At 43.1% G+C, this 24,376-nt stretch overlaps 1 protein-coding gene and 1 pseudogene across 3 annotated transcripts in view; both read right to left on the bottom strand.

Annotated features, from left to right (window-relative positions):
- The window catches only part of Cep85l (centrosomal protein 85 like), a 119,660-nt gene extending 113,301 nt beyond the window's left edge, over positions 1–6,359 (bottom strand). For 2 of the 3 annotated variants that reach the window (XM_052751333.1, XM_052751335.1), the window contains exon 1: positions 5,037–5,437. In XM_052751333.1, coding sequence (XP_052607293.1) covers positions 5,037–5,109 — 73 coding nt within the window. In that variant the 5' untranslated portion in view covers positions 5,110–5,437. Of the gene's footprint in view, positions 1–5,036; positions 5,438–6,249 lie in introns of those variants that run through there. The other variant, XM_052751334.1, reaches the window with a different exon arrangement.
- Positions 6,360–12,448: 6,089 nt separating this feature from the next.
- LOC128118594 (60S acidic ribosomal protein P1-like) lies at positions 12,449–12,904 on the bottom strand (annotated as a pseudogene).
- Between the last annotated feature and the right edge of the window lie 11,472 nt (positions 12,905–24,376).

The raw sequence follows: 24,376 nt of genomic DNA, 5'->3' as shown, positions 1-24,376 counted from the left end.
GAGAATCTGGATTGTGTTGTCTTTGGGATTTTTAACTGCAGAAAAACATTTGATCATAAAAGCTGTTGAATTATGCCAATATGTATATTTTAAAGATACCTTGACTTCAAAATTTGGATATAAGGATATGTTGCTTTGGAAAGGAGACTCTGCTTTTGTTCCCACAGAAAGCCAGAGGCTATGGATTTGTTCCAGATTAAGATACATCAGGTTTGACCAGCCAAGACCCCCTGAAAGGTCTCCGATGACACCATGGCCCAGATGATTCAACATCCAGAATGGTCTCAAGGCAACTGGCTCAGACGATACAGCCTCACGGACTACTCCATGATCCTAAAAATTTTTTTGTGTCCCCATAAGATACAGCACCCCCCTCCAGCAGGAAGTAGTAAGAGAAGCTACGCCCAAATTCCCAAATTATATATAATTTTACTTTGTTAAGGTTAAAATCTTCCTTTTTGAAAAAAAAAGGGGGGGGAAGTGCTGTGGGATGTTCTGTATGGCAAATGTGTTGCTCTGATTGGTCAATAAATAAAACACTGATTGGCCATTGGCTAGGCAGGAAGTATAGGCGGGACAAGGAGGAGAATAAAGCTGGGAAGTGGAAGGCTGAGTCAGAGACACTGCCAGCCGCCAAGATGACAAACAGCATATGAAGATGCCGGTAAGCCACGAGCCATGTGGCAAAGTATAGATTTATAGAAATGGATTAATTTAAGCTGTAAGAACAGTTAGCAAGAAGCCTGCCACGGCCATACAGTTTGTAAGCAATATAAGTCTCTGTGTTTACTTGGTTGGGTCTGAGCAGCTGTGGGACTGGCGGGTAAGAGAGATTTGTCCTGACTGTGGGCCAGGCAGGAAAACTCTAGCTACAGTCCATCTCCTCCCCAGGAGAATTACGCTCCCTTATAGCAAGGACCTTCGCCTTCTGGCTCAATGGTATAGGACCATGTCTAATACAAAGCCTTGGCATATTTAATAACAAAAACATGTACTTAGGTGGAAAGCACCATACTAGACAGCAACAATGCACTATGTCAATTAAATAAAATACAAGTATAAAAAGCAACTTGGTGTTATTATTATACCAATTGTTCCCTGTTCTTTGTTTTGTTCGTAGGGGGTGGTTGAGTTTGGATTTGTTTTGGTTTGGTTTTGGGTTTCTTGAGACAGGGTCTCACTATGTAGTCCTGGCTGGCCTGGAACTCACTATGTAAACCTGGCTGGACTTGAACTGGTTACAATCTTACAGCCTCTACCCTTCTAGTGTTGAGATTACAATCAGGCAGCACCATGTCCAGTATTTCTATTCTTAATTAGTGACCTTCCGCAATAAGCTGCTCTCCTCTGAATATTTTTAAAGATTAAAGCATATAATATGAAAACCTTAAAGCAGTAATAATAGTTAATATGTTGGGGCTCACACGTTACCTGGGTGATCACATTCTTCTTCATTAATCCCAATTTGTGGGAACTAATTAAGCTATAATTCAATAAAACAGTATCTAAGAGACTGCAAGTCTTCATTATCTTCTCAGGGCACATATTTCTTATAGACAGAAAAACTGTAACTAATATCTTTCTGTTCATAACATACATAAAAATTTACAATAATAGGTGTCATCAGCTCAACTCACCATTTATTTCCTGGCCTCAGATTAACATACCAGTTTCAGTCAAGCCAAGAAGATCAAATTCCAATCACTAATCAAAGTCATTTCACAAAAGTCATCACTCAAGTTGGGATTCCCCCCTCACCCCAATGACTACTATGAAAGACCATGTCCAGTCGGGTTTAGCTGACAGAGCTGTTACCTTGCATTGTTACCAGAGTGTTCTTAGGTCCATCTAACTCAGAACCATAGCAGAGAACATCATTTGTTGCAATCTTACTATCTATGACCACTATCATTATGACATCACTAAGCAGCTTGTAAGCGATGTATGACTCTGCAAATGCAAATTTAAAGCTCACAGCAATGAACAAGTGACATTGTGCCAGTGTTAACTGGAGCATTTTTAGCATGTTTTAAAAGTATAATATTCTACCCCAAAATATTTTAAGGACTGGATATATTATGTTTTAAAATATGACTTACAAAACTAGAAATGGTGACTCATATCTGTGATCTCAGAACTTGAAAGGCTGAAACAGGAGGATTGCTGTAAGCTTGAGGCCAACCTCAGCTACATGTTTAGACCCTGTCTCAAACAAAATAAAACTCGTGTGTGTTTGTGTGTGTGTGTGTGTGACCTATTTTAAAGAACATACCGATTATAACTGGAAGTACTCAACATATCACTGCATAATTCTAGATTTCAAAAGCCCAAGGGAAGTATACCCACCTTTCGACCAACTCTGATGATAGTATACATTCTGAAAAAGAGTGATTTCAAACACACTCAAGTGCTCAAAAGACACACCGCTTATCCCATTTTAAAGTAGCCTTCTAGCAATGTTTGAGTGTAGGGGGAAGACTTTATGTGATCTTGCATGAAAATGTAAGAAAATTTTCATTTTAGTTTTTTTAGAACATGGTTAGCCATAAACCTGGGAAACCGAATAAGGACAAAACACAATGGAATCCTAAAGGAAAAACAAATGCTTAGTATTTTCTAAAGTATGCATGCTGTTCCCACTTGTCACTTCATTAAATGAAGCAGCAGCAGCAGCTTCCTCTCTGCTGCAGAAAGCTGACATCTTAGTACCTTTGCCTTCCCTTTAGTCCAATTACCTATTTGTATAATCCAGTCTCAGAACACCCAGAATTAACTTCGTGCATACGAAGATAGAATCTTTTTAATATCAGAAAATTATTGACTGTCTCAGAATCAAACAGACAGCTAATAAATTCCATCGGAAGACTGGGTTGACAGACATCACAAGCCTGTGATCCCCCAGCACTTTAGAATTGTTGGCAGACCAGTAACTCAAGGCCAGTCTTGGCTTCATTGCAATTTCGTATTTAAGGCCAGTCTGGGCTACATAAGATCCTCTCTCAGGAAAAAAAAAAAAGAAAAAGAAAAACTTAAATTTTGTTTGTTATCTTCATACAGGCCCTAAAATTGCTCAAATTAGCCCAAGGATGTATTTGTTATCCAGTATTTCCAAGACACAAATTTTCTTTCACAGCCCATACGTTATCTTGACTTTCACTGGAATCATTTGCTAGAGATACCACAGGTTTATCTAAAGAATAACTTTTTAAAAATAATTTTAAATAATTAAATATTTATATTGGCTCAAGGAGAAAATAATTACATCACCATTACTATAAAAATAATCCATTCTCAGTGCATATCTGAAAAATATTCATATTTCACTGGAAAGAAAAGATGCAAATTAAGGCTTATTGCTGCCAATGCTAAGGAAGAACTTTGTTTTAGAAGTCTATATACTATCCAAATCCCTTAAATCTGAGTAATATTTTAAAGTATTTTCTTTCTCTGTGTTCTACAAATAGCAAATGTCTAAAAACTGCAGTGTAACATCAAAGTCTCTCAATTACTTAACTTCTAATTCTTGGATGCATTCTTAGTAGAAAACAATGGAAGTGGATATACTACGTCTGTGATATACTTCCAACACAGGCCATTACCACCAATAAGATTTTAGAGGTTAGGTTACAGAGACATCACAGATGGCTTTTGACACATAGGAATAAATGGAAGCCACTCTTTCTGGCCCCCAGGGATAATGAGTATCTTCTCCATCACTAAAGCCACTTAGATACTAGGACCTGCGACAACTGGGTAAGCATCAGAAACCCCTAAACTGTACTCTCCTCTTGAAGACAAACAGTAAATATTTTAACATTTTAGAAAGTAATTCCCTGCATGTATTTTTACTAAATTCACGGGTAGTCTAATCTCCATTACTTCTAAAACTATTATGGATCTAAAGTGTAAGAGAATAATTTCAAACCTAATGTGTATGTATGTATGTATGTATAGCACATGCCTGAACCAGTGGTTCTCAACCTGTGGGCCGTGACCCCTTTGGGGGGTCATGTATCAGACAGATATCCTGCATATCAAATATTCACATTATAATTCATGACAGTAGCAAAATTACAGCTATGAAGTAGCAACAAAAATAATTTCATGGTTGGAGGTGACCACAACATGAGGAACTTTATTAAAGGTCGCAGCATTAGTGAGGGTGAGAACCACTTGATGGTTTAGAATCTAAACTATCACAGAATTGCATTGTTTGAAATTTCAATAGCCATATGCCTGCCTGGTAGCTTCTAAACAGCAGAGACTATCACAAAAGGACCCCCACCAAATGTGTCTAGAGCTTTGAAAAACGATACACAAACGTCTCTAAGTCACACAAGTTCAAACTCTTCGTAGAACAGGGTTACTACCGAGGGGCACCCCAAAAATATCTAAATTTGCAGGAGAAATTTTGCATACAGGTATGTGGCTTTTTCTCTTGGAGGGGGGTGGGGAGTCCATGTATATCTTTCAGCTTTTCAAAGACGTTCAAACTCAGTTAAGACGAAAGTGCCCTTAAGGGACTGTCATCGTTAGATAACCTGTCATGGTCAAGCCAAGCCTTCGTCTTCTATTCCAGGTTAGATTTATTCTAATCTGGTGGCTCCCACACAAACTTCTGGGTGATGATGCAGGCATGAAATGGTTGTCCGACCCCCTCCGACCACGCAAAGCCGCAGCAATCCCCGAGTTCCCCCGGAGCCCCGCCGCTTCCAAGGTGCCTGGGTTCTGATGGGACCCAGGAGGCGGCGGCGGACAGCCGCGCCACCCCGGCTTCCTAAGAGCTGCCGACCCCCCGGGGGGTGCTGACGGCGACCACGTCCCCCCGGACCAGGGGCTGCGGGCGACCCCGCAGCGACCTTCCCGCCCGCGTCCCGCGTGGGGCAGCCACGCACCACCCGAGAAACAACAAAGCCCGGCCGAACGGCCCTGAAGGGTCGAGTTGTCACCCTGCGGGGGTCGCAGGCCTGAGGGCGAGCGCTCCCGAGGCACCCCCGGCGGCCGCCACCCTACCCGCCCGCCGTCCCCCCTCTTACCCGCAGGGAAGCTGCGGGCCCCGCCGGGGCTGTCCCGGCCGCCAGCCTCCGGGGCCAGGAAACGGCCCCACATAGCGGGCGAGCGGGCGAGCAGGCGAGCGGGCCCGCGGTCGCCTCGGCTTCTGGGCGGAAACTTGAGCGGAGCCTGGGCCGCGGCGGCGGCGGCGGCGGCGGCGGCAGCAGCGGCAGCGGCGCGGGCCGAACCCGGGCGGGCGGCTTAACGGCTGCTCAGCGACGGCCCGGGACCGCGGCGGCTGCCATGGCCCAGCCCGCTTGCGCTGAGGCCCGGGCCACGGAAGCGAGCGGCTCCCCGGCGACGGCGGCGCGATCCCGGGCTGCGCCCAGGCTCCGACGCTCCGAGCGGATTTGCAGCAGCGGCTTCTCTCTCAGCACCCTCCGCCCCGCAAGAACCTTAGCCAGACAGGCCGGGCCGGGAGGGGCGGGGCCTGGGGAGCCTGGGGGCGGGGCCTGGAGGACCCGGGGGCGGGGCCTGGAGGCGGGGCCGGGGACGGTCTAGGCAAAAGCCAGAGGCTTCTAACCTACAGCTTGCAGGTGGTCATCTCTGAGGCCGCTCCGGTACCTCCCTACTTCTGCATCCTGTTACCTACAAGCAGAGAGAAGGGACATAATTTGACCCCAAACCCTGTCTTCCTATACACGCCTTCTGGGGCACGGTTATCAAAGGTGAGAGTCGTCTCCGCAACCCATCACCACGAGTTAAAATTTAAGAGGCCAAATGGGGATGAGGAGCTCCCCATCTGACTCAGAATGGAGATCAGATTTTAAATTGTCACCATGCATTCCACAAGCACCGTCCATGGATCACGGTGGGAATAGAAAAGAGGTCACCCCTGCTTCCCAGATCCTGGAGCCCTGTTCCACTTTAGTTCTTAGCCTTCTCAGGAGCAGACACCCTGAGAAAAGACAAAGGGATAGAGCATCTACTTTAAATTCTTCTTGTTGGCATAACGATCTTTCCAATATTTAGATACAAAATAAATACCGGTCAACCACTGTAGCAGGAGGCAGGCTCTGTGCTCAGTGTATCCATAAAGTAAACCAGAGCTCAAGTCCCTTAGGCTTTGAGTCCAGGGCTGTTTTTCCTAATGTGGAAATTGGCAACAAAAGCCTCATATTTACGTGTTTTCTCAAAAAAAAAAATACTATTTAAAACTTGGGAGGTTTAAATTTGGAAGTATATTCTATCACTCACCACATTTGTTGACAAGTATCAGACTGCGGTTGTACATCTAATCTCCTTTCTGTAGACTTGCAGTTATTTCTCCAAATCCTGAGATGGTCAAGTGTCAACTGATTCTGATGCTAGAAGATGACAGAAATACCAAAAGATAAATGAGATGCTTCTTTTTTCTGATTTAAATATGTAGCACATTAATTATGGTCCTTGAAAAGGATAGGTTTACAAAAATTTATTAAAAGTTCCACACACAAAAAAAAAAATCATCAAAGCCCAGTGTGGTGGCACAGGCCTTTAATCTCAGCACTCCAGGGGCAGAGACAGGTAGGTGAATCTCTGTGAGTTCGAGGCCAGCCTGGTCCACAAAGTGAGTTGCAGGACAGCTAGGGAGAAACCCTGTCTCGAACTCCTCCCCTCCCCCAAAAAAGAAAGACGTCAAAAGTAAAAATACTATAAATACTATAAATACTATATACATTCATAAATTTGATATGAATTCCTGGGTTGAGTCAATTGAATTTTCTTACATTTTTTTTGCTGATTCAAACTTACCAGCTTGCACAAGCAGCAAGAAGCTAAAGAATATAATCACGGATAACGGTGGATTTTTTAATATTAGAATAAACTCTCATAATGTAGGAAACATCAATGGCTTTTATTTACAAAGCTATAGTGTCTATCAAAACAAGATGAATAATAAATAAGAAAAACTCCCAACAAAAAAAAAAATCCAAGGTTGGGTGGTGGTGGCGCAAACCTTTAATCCCAGCACTCGGGAGGCAGAGGTAGGCGGATCTCTCTGAGTTCCAGGCCAGCCTGGGCTACAGAGGGAGCTCCAGGAAAGGTGCAAAGCTACACAAAGAAATCCTGTCTCGAAAAACCAAAAAAAAACAAAAACAAAAAAAAAAAGTCCAAAGAGTTCCTCAAAAAAGATAACCAGGGCCAGGTGGTGGCATTCGCCTTTAATTCCAGCACTCGGGAGGCAGAGCCAGGTGGATCTCTGTGAGTTTGAGGCCAGCCTGGTCTACAGAGAGAGATCCAGGACAGGCACCAAAACTACACAGAGAAACCCTGTCTTGAAAAACCAAAAAAAAAAAGATTACCAGTAGATAAAGATGTGTGGATGATGTCTAAAAATCGCTATAACTAGAAAATTCTTGTGTCTCAAGGGCATACCAATGACTACAATGGGTAGCCTTTCCCACACAAGAGAAATGATAAGTCATTCAATTTTGTATGGGTTGTTGTGACTCAAATGATCCTTCATAACAGTTAAAAAAAGAACCCTTTTCCCAGCTGGATTTAAAAATCTTATTTGGTTTCTGATTTGCTGTGGATATTGCTCTGTATAAATAAACACTGATTGGCCAGTGGCCAGGTAGTATAGGTGGGACAAGGAGAGAGGAGAATTCTGGGAAGTAGAAGGCTGGGGCAGAGAGACCTGCCAGACACCACCATGAAAAGCAAGATATAAGGTACCGGTAAGCCACGAGCCACGTGGCAACTTATAGATTAATAAAAATAGGTTAATTTAAGATAAAAGAACTAGATAGCTAGAAGCCTGAGCCATTAGGCCAAACAGTTTAAATAATATAAGAGTCTGTGTGTTTATTTTATAAGTGGGCTCTGGGACTGGCGGGATTGGTGGGAGCTGGAGAGAAACTTTCCAGCTACACTGATTCACAAACTTCATCAATCCAACAGTAACTAGAAGGCAAGTGGGTTGCTGGTCTAGTATATGCCTCAATCTCTTCACCTATAATTTGGAATCGGGAGCAGTGACTACCTTGAAGATTTGTTGTAAAGATTTAATTGCTTAATAATTTTGAATACTGCATGTGTGACCCACATTTGCAATACAAACATACACTATAGATATAAAATGGTTACGTCTCACTAAGAAAAAAAAAGTAACACTAATTGTTGTAGGCCAGATAGGTTGTGGATCCTGTTTTACGTACACGTGTCTAAGTGGAGTCTTTTCCTGGCCATTTGCGGTTACTAATTAGCTCAGGAATTATGGTGAAGCACTATTGAGAAATACTTAGCGAACTCTCCAGGGCCAGGTTAATAGTAGCTTTCATCTAGGCTGTGAATCCCTGAGCTCCCCATGTGGATATCTCCGACCTGCACTACCAAAATAGAGGAAGGAATAATGAGAAAGAGAGAGCCAGAATTCCTCATTTCAGGAATGAGGAAGTACAGGAAATGAATTCTACCTCAAGGTTTGCCTTGAAGTTGGATTGTGGTGTCCACAGAGAGAGCAGGTAAGCTGTAGAACACTGGCGGAGTGCTCGGATGACTGAAGGGGAGGAGAGGCACGATTCAGCCAACAAAAGGGACACCAATGTTTACTGGAACTGTTTGTCCTGATGTCCTGGTCCCAGGAACTTGTAGTCACCAACTCATGTTACTGAGCTTATGAAAGGCAGAGAGATCACTTACAGTAAAGAGAAACAGCGGCCTGGATGGTTCCTAAGGAATCAAACCCACCCTCCCTGTCCTTCCTTTTCAGATAATGGAAGATACACAGAATGGACAACACTGTGGGGGTCGAGAAAACAAATCATGCTTTCATTACTCTCTCTCTCTCTCTCTCTCTCTCTCTCTCTCTCTCTCTCTCTCTCTCACACACACACACACACACACACACACACACACACACACACGCAAATATATATGTATATACACACACTACACACACACATACACGATACCAAATACATACACACACATTGCACACACTGTACACACTGAACACACACTACATACATATGCACATACTACACACATACATACACACTGTACACATTGTACACATGCTACACACACCACATACACTACAAACACAGACTACACACATACACATAGCACACACACACACACATACACCCTCTGCGCTGACCTGCAGTAGTTCACAGGGGAATTATTTAACAACTCAAAATGTCCAAAACCTTACAGAATTAGGTCAAAATGTTCTGAGTGGCAAATGGGGTTATCTCCTGAGTATTGTTAGTAGCATCTACTGAAGGAAAAAATCTTTAATTATAAACTTCAATGATTTGAGACATCTCAATAATGCAGCTACAGACTTTATATGATCTTCAAAATAATCTGTTGTGAGGAGCTAGCATAAGCTCCATTGCACAGATGAGAGGAAAGACCCAAAGATACTAGGTATAGCCAAACAGAATCAAAGAGTGAGCTTTCAAATCTGATCTACGTGACTCCAAGGACCATGCTTTTTCTACCGGGCTCTTGAACGTGTAAACAGAAATTAGAAGATTATTCTTCGGATGCCATGTGAGAAGGAAGGACCTAATGACAGGATCCCTGTGTATTGTGTACACTTGTGCTAAGATCCCCAGCAGGGACATTAGTCTGCAATACTGTGTGAGGATAGTGGGGGGTGGGGGTGAAAGGGAAGGCAGGCTGGATTTTGCAGTATGGGCACTTAGGTAGCGTGGCCAAAATGTTGGCTGGAGAATGAAGCAATGGGATGCTGAGTTTTGGGAGGGACTAGGGAGCCGAAGTTTAACAATCAAAGAACAAACACATTGAGAGTGAGGGTGTCCACACCACAGAGCCTTGAATGAGGGCAAAGAGAAATGTGTTTCAAGATTTCAGAGGCAGGGCAGTGGACAAATTAATCACTCTGATTTCAATGAATCACGCTGATTTCCTTCAACCAAGACCTGGATGTCCCAGTGTACGGACAGCAGTTGCTCACAGCCTGCAGCTCCTGCCGCCCACAGGATGCGCCTCCGCTTCTGACTGACCACGGAACATAGTGAAGAGCCCCACTCTTTCCGATGGACAGCCCCAGTGATCAGTCTTTGTCTCTCCCTCCTCTGGGTGGACCGAACCCTTTCCCTTCTGTGCAGTCTGAGCCTTTGTTTCTCAGTCCCGCTTCCTGGTCCTGACATCTTCCACAGGTCATAATCTATAACCCCCTCACCCTTCTCACTCCCTTCAGCATCTCCTTCCTGGAGCATCCAGTGTATACAGTCTGTGAAGAAGATAAAAGCAGAAAGAAATTGGGATTTTGTTCATTTGTTTGAAATTCATAAATTCTAGAGAATGTGACAAAAAATGTTTTCAGGGGAATGCGATATCCCACGTATTGCGGTTTGGATGCTAACTTGCTCTCATAGGCTCATGTATGTGAACACGTGGTTTCCAGCTGGTGGTGAAGTTTTGGAAGTGCCAGATCAGTTAGGAGGTGGAACCTTGGTGAAGGAAATGGGTCACTGAGGGTGGGCCTTAGGGTTCCTGGCTCTGCCTCACTTCCTGCTGCGAGTTGAGCTTCCTGTGGCTCTGCTGTGACGCCTGGCTCCTTCTGCAGTGACACCTGGCTCCTTCTGCAGTGCCTCCCTACCGAGAAATAGCTTGCATTCCCTCAAGAACTGTAAGCCAGATAAGCCTCACCTCCCTGTGATTGCTAGTGTTGTTACCGGGACAAAAATCTAGTGTTAAAGATGTGAGATGGGCCTGGAACGTGCCTGTAGGGGATGATCTCAATTGCGTTAATTGCTGTAGGATGCCCCGCCCACTGTGGATGGCACACATGCCTTAGGTATGGAATCCTGGACTATATTTCAAGAGTGCAAGAAAGCAAGCCAAGCATTAGTATGCACGCACTCGCGGGTCCTCTCCTGACTGTGAACACAGTGCAACCATCTGCTTCAAGCTCCTGATGCCTTCGGTTCCTCACCATGAGGGACTTCTAAGCCGGAACTGTGAGCCAGCAGAAATCCCTTTCTCCTTACACTGCTCCTGCTGTATTCTTTCACACCAACAGAAAAGATACTAGGGGTTGGGGATTTAGCTCAGCGGTAGAGTGCTTGCTTAGCAAGTGCAAGGCTCTGGGTTCGGTCCTCAGCTCCAGGGGGAAAAAAAAAAAGACACTAAGATGCCCGTTTAGGTGGCTTCCTCTTGGGGTATTTGGTCACAGCCTGACACACAAGGAGGGCTATAGGAAATGCAGCAGACAGCAAGTGTAACATAGACAGTGAAAACAAGCCTTCCTGACATTTCCAACAGGATCAGGGGAATGGCAGGCTTAAGAGGCTCCCAAACTCCATCCCAGTGGACATGAGCCCCTGGGAAGAAGGCTCTCCCTGCTCCTGACTGAGAGGGGCCTGGCAGCTGCTGCCCCAATTTTAAAAAGCCGCTGCTACCCAAAGTACTCCCAGGAGCATATTATAAACTTGTTAATATATTGAGTTCATTGATGCCAGCAAAATTTTAATTAGTTAATTAGGAGTAATTAATTGGTTATGACGTCACTACTCAAACAGCAAAATCATTAAGGTAGCTTTCACGATAAAAAGTTACTTCCCGATAGCAGGAGAGAATTTAATGTATTTTGTTAAGTTTAGAAGCCAGCCATGTTGGCACACCCCAGAAACCCCTGTACTCCAGATCTTGAGACCAGAGGATTTCCAGGAGTTTGAAGCAAGCCTGGGCTTCATAGTGAGTTCCAGCCATGGTTAAGTGACAGAATGGAACCCTATCTTAAAACATGACCCAGTCGGGTGGCTGTGGCGCACGCCTTTAATCCCAGCACTTGGGAGGCAGAGCCAGGCAGATCTCTGTGAGTTCGAGTTCGAAGCCAGCCTGGTCTACAGAGGGAGGTCCAGGACAGGAACCCAAACAATGCAAAGAAACCCTGTCTCAAAAACAAAAACAAAAACAAAAAACAAAAAACAAACATTACCTACTTAGACAGACAGACACACACACACACACAAACACACACTAACTTTAGCAAGTTTTCTTTTCAAGGAATTTTCAGGGTCTTCTCTGCACAATGCAAGAGTGTGGGGATCTCTGGAATTGTACAGAGCGCTATTATCATTGGGCCAATCCCTAGAGGGCCTGGACTAGCTCGTAGACTAGATCTTTCTCCTGAGTTATAGAGGAGCCAGAATTTTAACAAGTATAATGACAGACTCAGAAAAGCAAAGAGAAGTACAGATACAATGTTCATGTTATGAGGAAAATAATTTCTTATATTTTTTCCTAGTTACACATATAAAAAAATTATAAAAAACGGAATGGCCATATAGAAAATACTCATAATTATTCCTCTGGTAATTATTGTAAAAGCTATCAATGGAGTAAAAAAAAAATTAAAGCTGGAGACAAGTATGAAAGATGGCTACTTCCTATAACTGTTTTTTTTTTAAACAGGTTCATCTTTTTATTGGACATGTTAACAAAAGAGGTTTAGTCCAAAAGACCAAAGCCCATGTCGTCATCAGACTCCTCAGACTCTTCCTTCTTTGCTTCCACTTTCTTCTCCTCAGCTGGGGCAGCAGCAGTCGAGGGGGCAGGACCGCCTCCTGGCGCGGTTCCAGCTGCTGGAGCAGGCCCACCAGCCCCGACGTTGCAGATGAGGCTCCCTCCCAATGTTGACATTGGCCAGGGCCTTTGCAAACAAGCCAGGCCAGAAAGGTTCCACATTGACACCAGCCGCTTTAATGAGGGCATTGATCTTGTCCTCCATGACCGTCACCTCGTCGTCGTGCAGGATGAGGGCGGAGTAGATGCAGGCTAGCTCGGAGACGGAAGCCATGTTGCGGACTGCCGGCATGGTGCTAGGCGCCGGATGAAGTGAGGGCCTCACCCCAATGCGGCCTTAGCTTCCTCGGAAGAACCGAGCACCTTGGCGGCAGCTGAGGAAAGCACTATAATTGTTTTTAGCTATATAACTTGTTTAACTCGAGATTTCCCAGAAGACAGTCCTTATAGTCTGTTATATTATGGGTAATTCTCTTAATTACTGACTTTTGATCAATGAGGTACTCATTGGGGAAGTCATTTAACCTGACACAAACTCAGTCTATAAAGTCTAGCTTCTACATTTAAAAGTAAACAAACTTTTAAAGGTCCTTTTCAAGACAAGCATGGTAGAACACGCCTGTAACCCCAGCTCTTAGGTCGTCTGCTTTATCCCAGGAATTCAAGACGAGCCTGGACTATGTAGTGGGCTTTATTTCAAACATCAAAAACAAATCATTTAAAACATAATAATTACGTGACCAGAGAGGTAGGTTAGTGGGTAAAGGCACTTGCCACCAGACCTGATGACCTGAGTTCAATCCCTGGAACACACATGGTGGAGAGAACTAACTCCCACAGCTGTCCTCTGGCACACAAGCACCCACACATATACATATACAAATAAATAGATAAACATTTTTCCCCAAATAATAATGACATAATAATGATGATAAATCTACCGTTTGGGATTTCAGATTTTTGAGATGAGCTTCCAGTACATAGCACAAGCTGGTCTTAAATGCAAATCCTTTTACCTCACCTTCCAGAGTATTGGGATTAAAGGTGTGTGCCATAATGCCCAGCTTAGCTCTTTTCTATAGATGAGTATCATAAACTGAGAGCAGGCTTTTTTATGTGCAGTGTACCTTGACTCATCAATTATAAAACTGCATAATGCAGATGAGAATAGCCCCTGAATATCAAAGATAGTCCTCATCCTAATGTTCACAGAGACCAACCAAAGTGAATTAACAAAGAACAAAGCCTCAAAAACTAATTCACATTTATTGTGAATGACAACACAAAAATTACAAATCTGTATATAAGGTTTGTATTCATTTGTTGGCTAGTTCCCTAATTCAGACATTCTTAAAAATCTTTGCATTGATCTATCTCTATATGGATAATTAGGCAAGGTTTTCCAATAATAAATGTTCAAGGCCCACATTTGTCTTAAGAAAGCTGGGCAAGGTATTTTTGTTGTGATGCTACCTGAAGGACACGTATTCAACCCAGACCCAAAGCCGTGGTGATTAGCATTTAATTCCCTCATGTTACAGAGGTGTACAGTCTCATAAAAATCTCATCAAGAGAAGACTATAGAGTCCCTGAGGGTCACATTATGGAGACCATAGGAGCTGGCGTGTTTGAACAGAAAGGAGGAGGAAGGACTGGAGAGGCAGAGGGAGGGGATTTGCCAGGCAGTTGTCTGGATGTCACTCAGTGCCTTCTCTACGGTCCTTTGAAGGTCAGTCTGATTCTGGCCCAGAACCAAGGTCTAAGTTTCAGGTCATGGCAGGCTTACCAGGACAGCGCAGCCTGGAACATCTAATCCCACCCTGGCCTGCCTTAAAAAGGCCCTGTACTTGCTGGGTTGGGCTCCAGAGCCTGTTGCAATCCTCTCTCCCTGGGGGCTGTTTTCCAGAAAATGAAAGCAGAGAAGAGCAATGCCACATTTGCTTCAGTTTTGATTTGGGGCTTTATCACATTAATTTTTTTTTTTAAAGACTTTTCGTCTTCCCACATACCAACTCTTAGAACAGATGGCCTAAAATGTCTGCTAGGAAATGAGCTGTAGTCAGCTGCTGAGCGGTATATGGCGGCCGCGCTTCCCTGGCAGAGGCTGCCAGTGCCCCTAAGTACCTGCCCGCTAATGTGTCCTGCTGCCTCCGTTTTATCCAGGGGATAGAGGCCTCCGTAGGATGGTTACAGTGTGTAGGGGCGTTCGCCTGTGAGTATACTCGCTGTGAAGAGGAAAAATGTTATCAGCGGTAAGGTGCCTTTGCTGGGGCAATTGCGAGCCTCTGCCAGGAAAAGGTGTCACCCTAGAAAAGGTGTCAGCTAAAGGAGGCTGCATGGAGCTCAGAGGCCTTGGTTCCATATCAGATGCTGGCAAAAGGCCAGGCCTGCAGTACAGCTCCAGGGAGTCACTGAGTGAACCGGCAGATGGCCAAGTGAGGGGCCATCGGTAGGTATCATCTGCAAGGCAAAGGCTTGCCTAGCACTCATAGCCAACACTGCCTTTTAGGTAAACCCCCGGGGAAGGAGGTCCAGGAAGTCAGATTACTCTCTTGGTGGCAGAAAATAAACACTTTGAGTTTGTGGGATTTATACTGAATGTCGTTTTATTTTTTTTAATTTAATCGTTTTTATAAAATATGTTTTGATCATGTTTTCCCTCCCCCAGTTCCTCACAGATCTCCCTACCCAATCAATTTCAATTCACCCCTCTGTCTCTCTCTCTCTCTCTCTCTCTCTCTCTCTCTCTCTCTCTCTCTCTCTCTCTCTCTCTCTCTCCCTCTCAGTGTGTGTGTGTGTGTGTGTGTGTGTGTGTGTGTGTGTGTGTGTGTGTGTGAGAGAGAGAGAGAGAGAGAGAGAGAGAGAGAGAGAGAGAGAGAGAATATGTGCATGTGAGTGGTCTTTTTTGTTTGTTTGTTTTTCAAGACAGGGTTTCTCTGTGTAGTTTTGGTGCCTGTCCTGGTTCTCACTCTATAGACCAGGCTGGCCTCGAACTCACAGAGATCCACCTGGCTTTGCCTCCTGAGTGCTGGGATTAAAGGCGTTTGCCACCACCGACCGGCATGAGTGGTCTTTTTAAAACACATTTCCACTTATTTCAGTATACCTTTGCATAATCATGCATCAGACTCTTCCTGAGTCTTGGGATGCCCTTTATCATGGGTCATGTTGTGACTGTCAGTTATCTCACACCTTGGCTCCTCTGCATCTGGTTTTCTTAAATCTAATAAGGAAATGTCACTGAGTGTGAGAGGTGACAAAATATTCAAGTAAAAATTGAATGTTGATAAATTGAGTAAAAATGAAATTACCATACAATGTCATCTTCAAATTTTCTTGTAGCTTAATACTATATAAACAAAACTGATATGTTCTACTCATGGATAAAAGATTTCATTTTATTTCCAGAGTACTTTTTTCATACCTTGAAAAACAATAAAAAATGATGTCTTAGACTATATTTTATAAACACATTCAGACAAAGCTTATTATAACTTTTCTTTAAAAATTAAACTTTTTAAATCAAAAAAATTTAATCTTACTATACAAACTACTAATAAATATTAAGAATTATCATGAAGTGGTTTTAGCTGAAATGCTCAGAACTAATGCATTAACGTACTAAAATTAGGATACAGAAATTGCTTAGGATCTTTACTTTTTCTTAAAAATATTCAGAAGAAAAAGTAATACCAGCTCTATGAGATTCTAAATCTGACAATATAAGCATAATATGTTATTAATGGCAAGACTATTAGTCTTATACAAGAAATATAGAAAATTCAGGGAAAAAACAAAGAAGGAAAAGAATTACAGTAAGGGAAAGGAGAGGCTCAGCAGTTAAGAGCACTTACTGCCTTTGCAGAGGACCTGAGTTCAGTTCCCAGCACCCACACTGTGTGACTCACAAATGCTTGTAAATCCAGCTCCCGAGTGTCCAACACCCTCTTCTGGCTTCCTTGGGCAACTGCATTCATATGCCCATACTCACATGGGCACACACATGTATAGACATAATTTTTTAAGAATTTTAATCAGAAAAAAAAGGGAATTACAGATGAGGAGATACTAGGGTCTAGCGACAATATTGTTAAAGAAAATTACAAAGCCATCTCATGTGATGGACTGGTTAAGTTCCTAGTTGATAGAGCATCAGCAAGTAAGAGCAAAAGTCGAGGATCTGGAGCTGTCTCTGCTCCACAGTAGCAGAGATCACAGTAGTACTTGCTCAGACAGCCACCAAGAGGACCAAATATGACCACGCCTGAAAAACTACTTCATACGTTTAAGTGATTCTGTACGGCTTCCTAAGAAGGACAAGGGGCAACTAATTCACACAGAAAGACTGAAGCAGCAATAAAACATGTCCTGTGCTGACCTTCATGCCAACACTATTGCATGCACTCCGAGTTTAATCTCCATTACAGCATGATAAAGAATAGTAGGGCCCATTCTTCTCACAGCTAAAGAGACAGAGGGATTCAGAGCTGGGTATCAGAGGGCAAATCGGCACTTCAAAGACAGGTGTATCTGACTCCAGAAACTGAGCACTTTAGTATTAGTTCTGTTACAGAATATCATTAAGCTTTACTCATCATTAATGATTTGACAACCAACATTTATGGAAATAGGAACAAAAACAAATGCTCACCATCAAATCACAGCTGTCTTTGTAAAAGGCAGCGGAAGTGGACCTGAGAAGGGGAGCATGAGAAGACTTCAAAATATATCATATTTTTAAAAGCCAAGGAAAAGATGGAAATTTGTTAGGGTTTGATAATCTAGTGTCTGGGGTTATCTGTTTTAATCCACATTTTTTCAGCATGGTTAAAATAATTCAGTCAAAAATTAAAGAAGATGGCGAATGCTATATCTTTCATGCATAAGAAAACCAAATAATTATGGTGAAGGCTGGAGGAGCTGTCATACCCAATACTTCAGGTAATATAAATTGCTCCAACCCTCATGGAACGCATTTTTGACAATATGTGCCACTTCCTGTCATAAGAATAATTATATTCTGTGGTTCAGAAATTTTCCTTTGAGGACACTATTCCAGAGAAAACAATACCAAATATATACAGTATAAACATACTGTAATACACATAAGCCACATTGTTTAGAAATAAGGTGTCAACTGTAATAACAATCTAAAACTTTAGCTATAGATGAATCATCAACATTTTGCAGCCATTAGGTTTTCCAGCAATTTGAGTAAAGATTATGATATAACATTAGTTGGCAAAATCAGTATATATATATATGACCACTAGGATTAACTCAATGGAAAAATAAGTGTAAAAAAGGCTCAGGAAGAATCATTGAAGAATGATGGGTACACACTTTATATTAAGGAAATGAGATCAATATTTTCCTTCTTTCTCCCAGATCTTCGGCCATATTGATCTGGTATATTATTTTTATGATATAAATATATTACACAATACATTCTTAGGCTTTAGAAATAGCAAGACACTGCTCGAAACAGACTGGAATGGATGGGGGGTGGGGCTTCCAAGAAAGAGTGTAGAGGCCAGTGGCAAGGGACATCCATCAGCCTGGCATCATGAGGAATGCTTCCTGAACACAAGCCATCAGTGGGCTTAGTCCAGAGAGGAGCACACACAGTATAAACTGGATCTAGAAGAGAGCCTGGGAAAGCCGGCAAGCACGCTACAAAGTGGAAGACATCAGACATACTCAGGAAATAGTACTCTGTGGTGGCACAGAATGTCTCATTTTCAGTTTTGAATCTCTGAGTTTTTTTCAGAAACTGGGATGACTTTAAGGTTTTCACAGTTAAATTAATTCCACAAAACAACTGCTTGAAGATTCATAGCAACATAATTATGAGTTGTGTTTCAGGCTCCAAATCTTTCGTCTAAAAATAATCGCAATGACTACATCTTGGGTAAACAAAGCCATTACCTATTCTGTGCTCTGGCTATATTGGTAGTCACTTACTGGAAAACAGATCACTAGTTAAGTAACTGCATGTTCAGAACACCTGCTTATCACTCTAACCGTATTGACGAATGAAATAAATCAAACATTTTAAGTCTGCAGGGCATGAACATGACTTTTAAAAACTCTTTTACTATCACACGCGCCTACCCTACATCCCAAGTGGGCACTCCTAGAAGCCAACGCTGTTCTGTAAGGAGAGTGGTTTTGTATGTTTGCATGAAGCACAGACAAGCGTATGGTGAGATGTGGGGAGGAAGAATGGGTTGTGGGATACTCCACTGTCCCCACGTGGACCAGTTGCTCTTTCCCAGCTTCCTTGGGTTAGATAAATATTTCTTGAATAATACATGACTCAACAGGATGACTGATGATAGCTGCCATTTATCAAATGATTGCTTTGTGCTGGGGGTTTACATCCATTAACTTTAATTGTCGTGAGACTCCTGCCAAGTCTGTAACTCAAATGGCAGGGTTCTCGGGATCTTCAGCTGACTCTCGTTTTTCAGCCTTTGATACTGGTGCAAGATATAACTTCTTGATTGCCATCTTGAGCACTGGCAAGAAATCAATGGTTCACCTACATCCCCATGGTTCTCATGTTTGTTTTACATTCCATTTTCCTGTGTGAGCCAAATTCCCTATGTGTCCCTCATAGGGAGCTAGCAAAGTCTTGAGTGAAGGCACACTGTTGATATGTCGTGTCAAGGATCCCAAGGCCCAGCCCCATGAGAGTGCCAATACCTTCCCTGACTGAGGCTCAAGGGAATGATAAAGCCTTCCTTGGGTCTATGCGTGAATGTTGACAGTATGTGAAGAAAATGTCCACCATAGCTTCCTCCCTCTGGATCTTCAGTGCCTGAAGACTGCTCCCCCACAGAGATTGCCCTAATATAATTAGTTGAACTTGCCTCCCGGTTCAGCTGTATATAATAAAACTACCTCCTTATCTGTATGCCATAACCTCGTCTCCATGTTCAGGATGCAATAAAAGCAATACCTCGCCTCCTTGTTCAGCTTTATAACCATAAACATGCTGAATTCTGGGGTGCTGTGGCTTCTCCATCAGAGCGAACACGTCTCATCTGACCTCGGCTCTTTTGTATGTATGTCCATGTATCTGTCACTTCTTCATTCCTCTGCTGTCTCTAGCCAGGGTTCTGGGATTCAGCCCATGCAAGGACACAGCAATCCCTTTTCCTGGCCCTCTGTTGACTTTCTCTTCAGATGCAGCGCATCACCTAATGCTCACCCAGTCCTTGAAGTGTCATCTGCTTTGAGGAGCACCTATTTAATTTTGGAGAAGATAAGGATGGCCCATTCTGGTGCCAAGTAACAACTGAATATTGGACATCTCCAGCTCTGGGGTGGCCAAACACACACACACACACACACACAGACCCGCGCACCTTATCCTGTCTCCCTTCCCCTCCCCCTCTCTCCCATGCACACTAAACATCAAACCCAGGACTTTACAGATGCTAAGCACACACTCTACCCCACCACACCCCCAGGCCCATAATCAGTTTTTGAATTGAAGGCGGTGTCCCTACATTGCCCAGGCTGTTCTGAAATCCCCAGGATCCTCAGGGATCCTCCTTCCCGTCCTAGCCTCCTAAGTAGCAAGTTGACAGGGCACTGCCTACCAGATTTTTATTAATTATGCAAAACAATATATCCTCCACCTAGGGCTTCCCCTTCCTACTCAAAGTGAACTCATAAAGGCATTTCCCTAAATTTAAGAGGCGGAGACATCAGAAGACTACAGTCTGCAGTAGCTTAAGTACCATTTTGTTCCTCTGCTGTATCATTATCCTCATTTTACACAAGACCAAACAAGTTCAGTGAAATTAGAGAAGAAGGGCTGAGCTTGAATTAAAAGCCTGTTTTGCTTAACTCAAAAACTTAGGTTCTTTCCGCTACACCCAGAGGAGTGCATGGGAGCCGGTACTTATTGACGGCAGCCCGCCTGACTCTGAGAGCCTGAGCATGAATTCACCGAATCTTCACACAGGGGAGTAGCCATTTTCTAGACACCGATATAGCAACTTGCTCAGAGCTACATAGCAAACAGGGGAAGGTCGGAATGAGAGCCCAAGCGGGCAGTCGCTCAGGTTCTCATCAGGAGGGGTCCTCTGCCAGTCTCTAGCCTCAGCGCCCTCAGTCCTTCCTGGGCTGGAAGTGAGGCCAGCGGGCAACAGTGCAGCCTGCACCCTGATAACAACCCCAGGGTGCTTTGGGAACTCCTGCTTTCTAAAAGCCCTCCGAACGCTGGGTTCATTCTGTCGACAAACTGAATTATAAACGCGGGGTAATGACTGCTTTCGAAAACCATCGTGGAATTCAGTCTTCCCTCATTTAACGAGTTGACAGAAAAAAATCACTCAATTCATTTATGCTGTCAGTCACTCATTCCGCTTGTCTTCTGTTTGTCACTGAGCTAGGACGAAGCAAGTACAGTCGTGCATAGCTCTGAAACTCGTAGGGAGCACAAGCTATCAGCCTCGCTAATCAGATTGTTGCCCACTTGATATTTGAAGCTACGGAGAGTCATGTTTTACATCACTGTGTGGGGAGAAGGAATGAGAATTATTCTTTTGAGAGAACCAACAGTTTTATCTCCAGCAGTAGCAAAATTCTGATATGGGAAGTGGGTAAGCTAAGCTGTGGGGAAGAGCTGCCTGGCCAAACTTCTTAAAGAGCAATGTGAGCATCTGATAACCCGAAACAGTCCCACCTGCGAAGTCTGTGACCCCTATCTGACTGATCAGAGGAGACTTGTAGCAGGACATGTGTGGAGTTCGCTATGAAGATATAAAAATACATAAATAAAAAAATCAAGTGAAGATTGTGTTGAGGGTTTCTTTTAATTCCAGTTTGGAGAAGTTGGAGCTGAGATTCTAAATTACCAAGCAGTTCCTTGTTTGTGATGGGGCCTAACACTGTACCCTAGGCTGTGATGGAACTTACTGCATAACAGAGGCTGTTCTGGAACAATGGAATCCTCCTGACTTGGCCGCCCAAGTGCTGGTGTAACCACTGAGGATGGAACACTTCCCTCATGGTTGACTTTGGACCATACCTCATTTCCCTTGTAACACTAAAAAAGGAAGCCTTTCCATAAGATTTAAAATAACATATGAAAAGGAAGAGGCAGCCGGTCTTTGTTGAGGCCATCAAGAGAAAGCCACTTCCCCGTGGTCAAAAAAAAAAGTTAAAAAAAAAAAAAAAGTTCAACCTCTGGCCCTCAATGGAAATCTAATATTTTTTTTTTATTTTTTTATTTTTTGGTTTTTTCAAGACAGGGTTTCTCTGTGTAGCTTTGCGCCTTTCCTGGTACTCGCTTTGGAGACCAGGCTGGCCTTGAACTCACAGAGATCCACCTGCCCTCTACCTCCCTAGTGCTGGGATTAAAGGCGTGCACCACCACCGCCCGGCCGAAATCTAATATTTTAAGCTTAAACACAAAGCACTATGTCTCACTGTTTCCTCCATTTAAAAGTCAACCCATCCTGTCAATCACCTAGTCAGAACTCCATCCCCAGGAAATCTGATTCACCTGAAGACATACCCAGGCCAGGGGAGGACTAATTATCCCCTCAATTAGATAATGCACTTCTTCCCAGAATCCCCTCCGACAGGACAGTAGCCAACAGAACATCCATCTTGGCAATACCGTTAACCTTATCTATTTTTTCAAAGCTAGTGTCTGCTTTTCTAACTCAGAAAAATGTAATATTTTTTCTTTTTTCATTCTTTATCTTTTTCTTTTGGATGTTGGCCAAACCCTAATCATGTTTGTTTGGGATATTCTGGTCTTTCTCACATATTCTCTGAAACTCCCCATGCCCCCATCTCCTTCCACCGCAGAGCTAACCCCCATTGTTAAACCTGCCTGCTTTCTTGAAAGTGTGACTTTCTGTCTTCTTCTGAAACCTCTCTCTTTTCCCAGCAGATGCCAAAACTCACAGCCTGCCTACCTTGTTGTTTTTCTCTAAAACACTGGTAAAAATTGTCCCTCAGCATCCTTCTGTGTCTATTTTTAAATTATTTTATTAACAAGATTAAGGACTCAAAAAGGGAACCCCAAGGTTTCCCAGTAAGCTGGTGCATGCCCCCATGCCTGGCTCTGGTCCAGTCTTTAAGAAAACTATTAAGATCATGAAGAAGAGTGATTGAGTCACCATTGCTTGCTGGCATGATTCCTTGACAATATAAAACCTGTTCTGACTCCTTTCCATTCACAGTTCTGACTCTGAGTTGATTTTGTAAGTGGACATGACCATCAGGGCAAGAAGTACTTTGTAAGTGGCACTTAGCAGTATTTGGACAGGAATATGCCTCACTGAGAATTAATGCCTGGACATTTTTGTGTAGAGCTGAGTCTTTATGTGGAGTTAGGTCCCTAGCATGAACTGAGTCAGTGGCTTGTAAGCTATGCCAGGGCATGATTTGTGCCCACTGAACATTCTTTGTTTGTTTGAATTGTGTTTGTTTTATTTTTTTTTTACAATGAACATATTTTAGCTGCATATGGGAGCTGTGGCTTGGGGTTATCTTATTTATATATTGAACTTCTGTCATCCAATTCCATTTAGGAAAGAGAAAAAGAGCTCAATTACAAAATCATGAACACCTCTGCAACTTGGGTCTGTTTCTCTATTGACGAAAGGTTGAGGTCCAGGGAGCTTCGTTCAGAGAAATTGCAGAGGTAAATCTTCAACCTAGGTTACCCCTCCAGCCCTGCCCACAACCCACTGTGAGTCTGGGGAGACATAGCAGTAGCCTGGGAATGGAAAAACACAGAGAAAGCAGTGGCTGGCCTGCCACCATATATTAAATGCTGCCTTTTCTAATTTGACCCTCAGAATAAACTGCTGAACTGGTCTGAATAAGCATCCTATGAGCTCCAGCTTAAGTAACTTTTCCAGAAGACAAAAATGTTCTCAATAATATTGAGTTCCTCAAGGAAATTATATTGGTAGATAAGAAACAAATAAGTCAATAATCTAATCTTCTCCCTTAAAGAAATGGAGCTCTGTTTATTATATCATGTCCTAGCTGAGCCAGTTAGTAAGAAAACATAAGGCCTGTCGGGGGAGGAGAATAATAATGTCCCTAAATAGAGCAGCTCCTCAAATTGACAGGTGTAAAAGACAATTTAGATCCCAACCTGTAGACCTGGGATCTCTGGGGAGTTTTAAAATTGTTACAACAGGACCACAGTGCCCTCAAGGACACTTATCTGTACGCTAAATTAGGTGGATTGCACTAATTTGCATACCCAATCTTCAAATGAGTGTATTTTTTTTTGTTCAGTACAGTCTGGCTTTATAAGCATTCCTGAGTCATGAGTATGTGTTTTGCCATATGTATTTCCTCAGTAAACTCCTACCACAAATTTTAGTATGCAGAGATCTGTGAATTTTTGTTGTTAAAAACTAGATCACAGTTGGAAATTGGGGACCATCTGTTTGAGGCTAAAATAAAGAGAACTCAGCAATATGAGGATAGGAAATCATTATTTTAACACATATTTTACATCAGTCCCTGTTTTTCTGTTTTAAAGCTGTATATCTAATCAATGCCTTTTGTTTTTCATGCTGGATGGCCACTAATTACCTAGCTTATTATGTGTGGTCAGATCATCGAGTCTCAGAAAACTACCCTGTGGCTGTGGCACGGCCCTACATCCCTCCAAGATGATGTCATCCTCAGGAGTCAAGTTTCTGGCCAGGGGAGCTGATTTGCTGAAGGGAAGTAAATAAACTAGAAGCAAAACCATGAAACATTAAAGAGATTCAAATTTACAGAGCGTATGCATAACAGATAATCTCAGCTATGAAGTGTCTCTTAAAAATACAATATCCAT

Source organism: Peromyscus californicus, unplaced genomic scaffold (assembly GCF_007827085.1).
Source record: "Peromyscus californicus insignis strain IS unplaced genomic scaffold, ASM782708v3 Scaffold_22__1_contigs__length_63687245, whole genome shotgun sequence".
NCBI lineage: Eukaryota > Metazoa > Chordata > Mammalia > Rodentia > Cricetidae > Peromyscus > Peromyscus californicus.
This window is presented reverse-complemented; position numbering and strand designations above follow the sequence as displayed.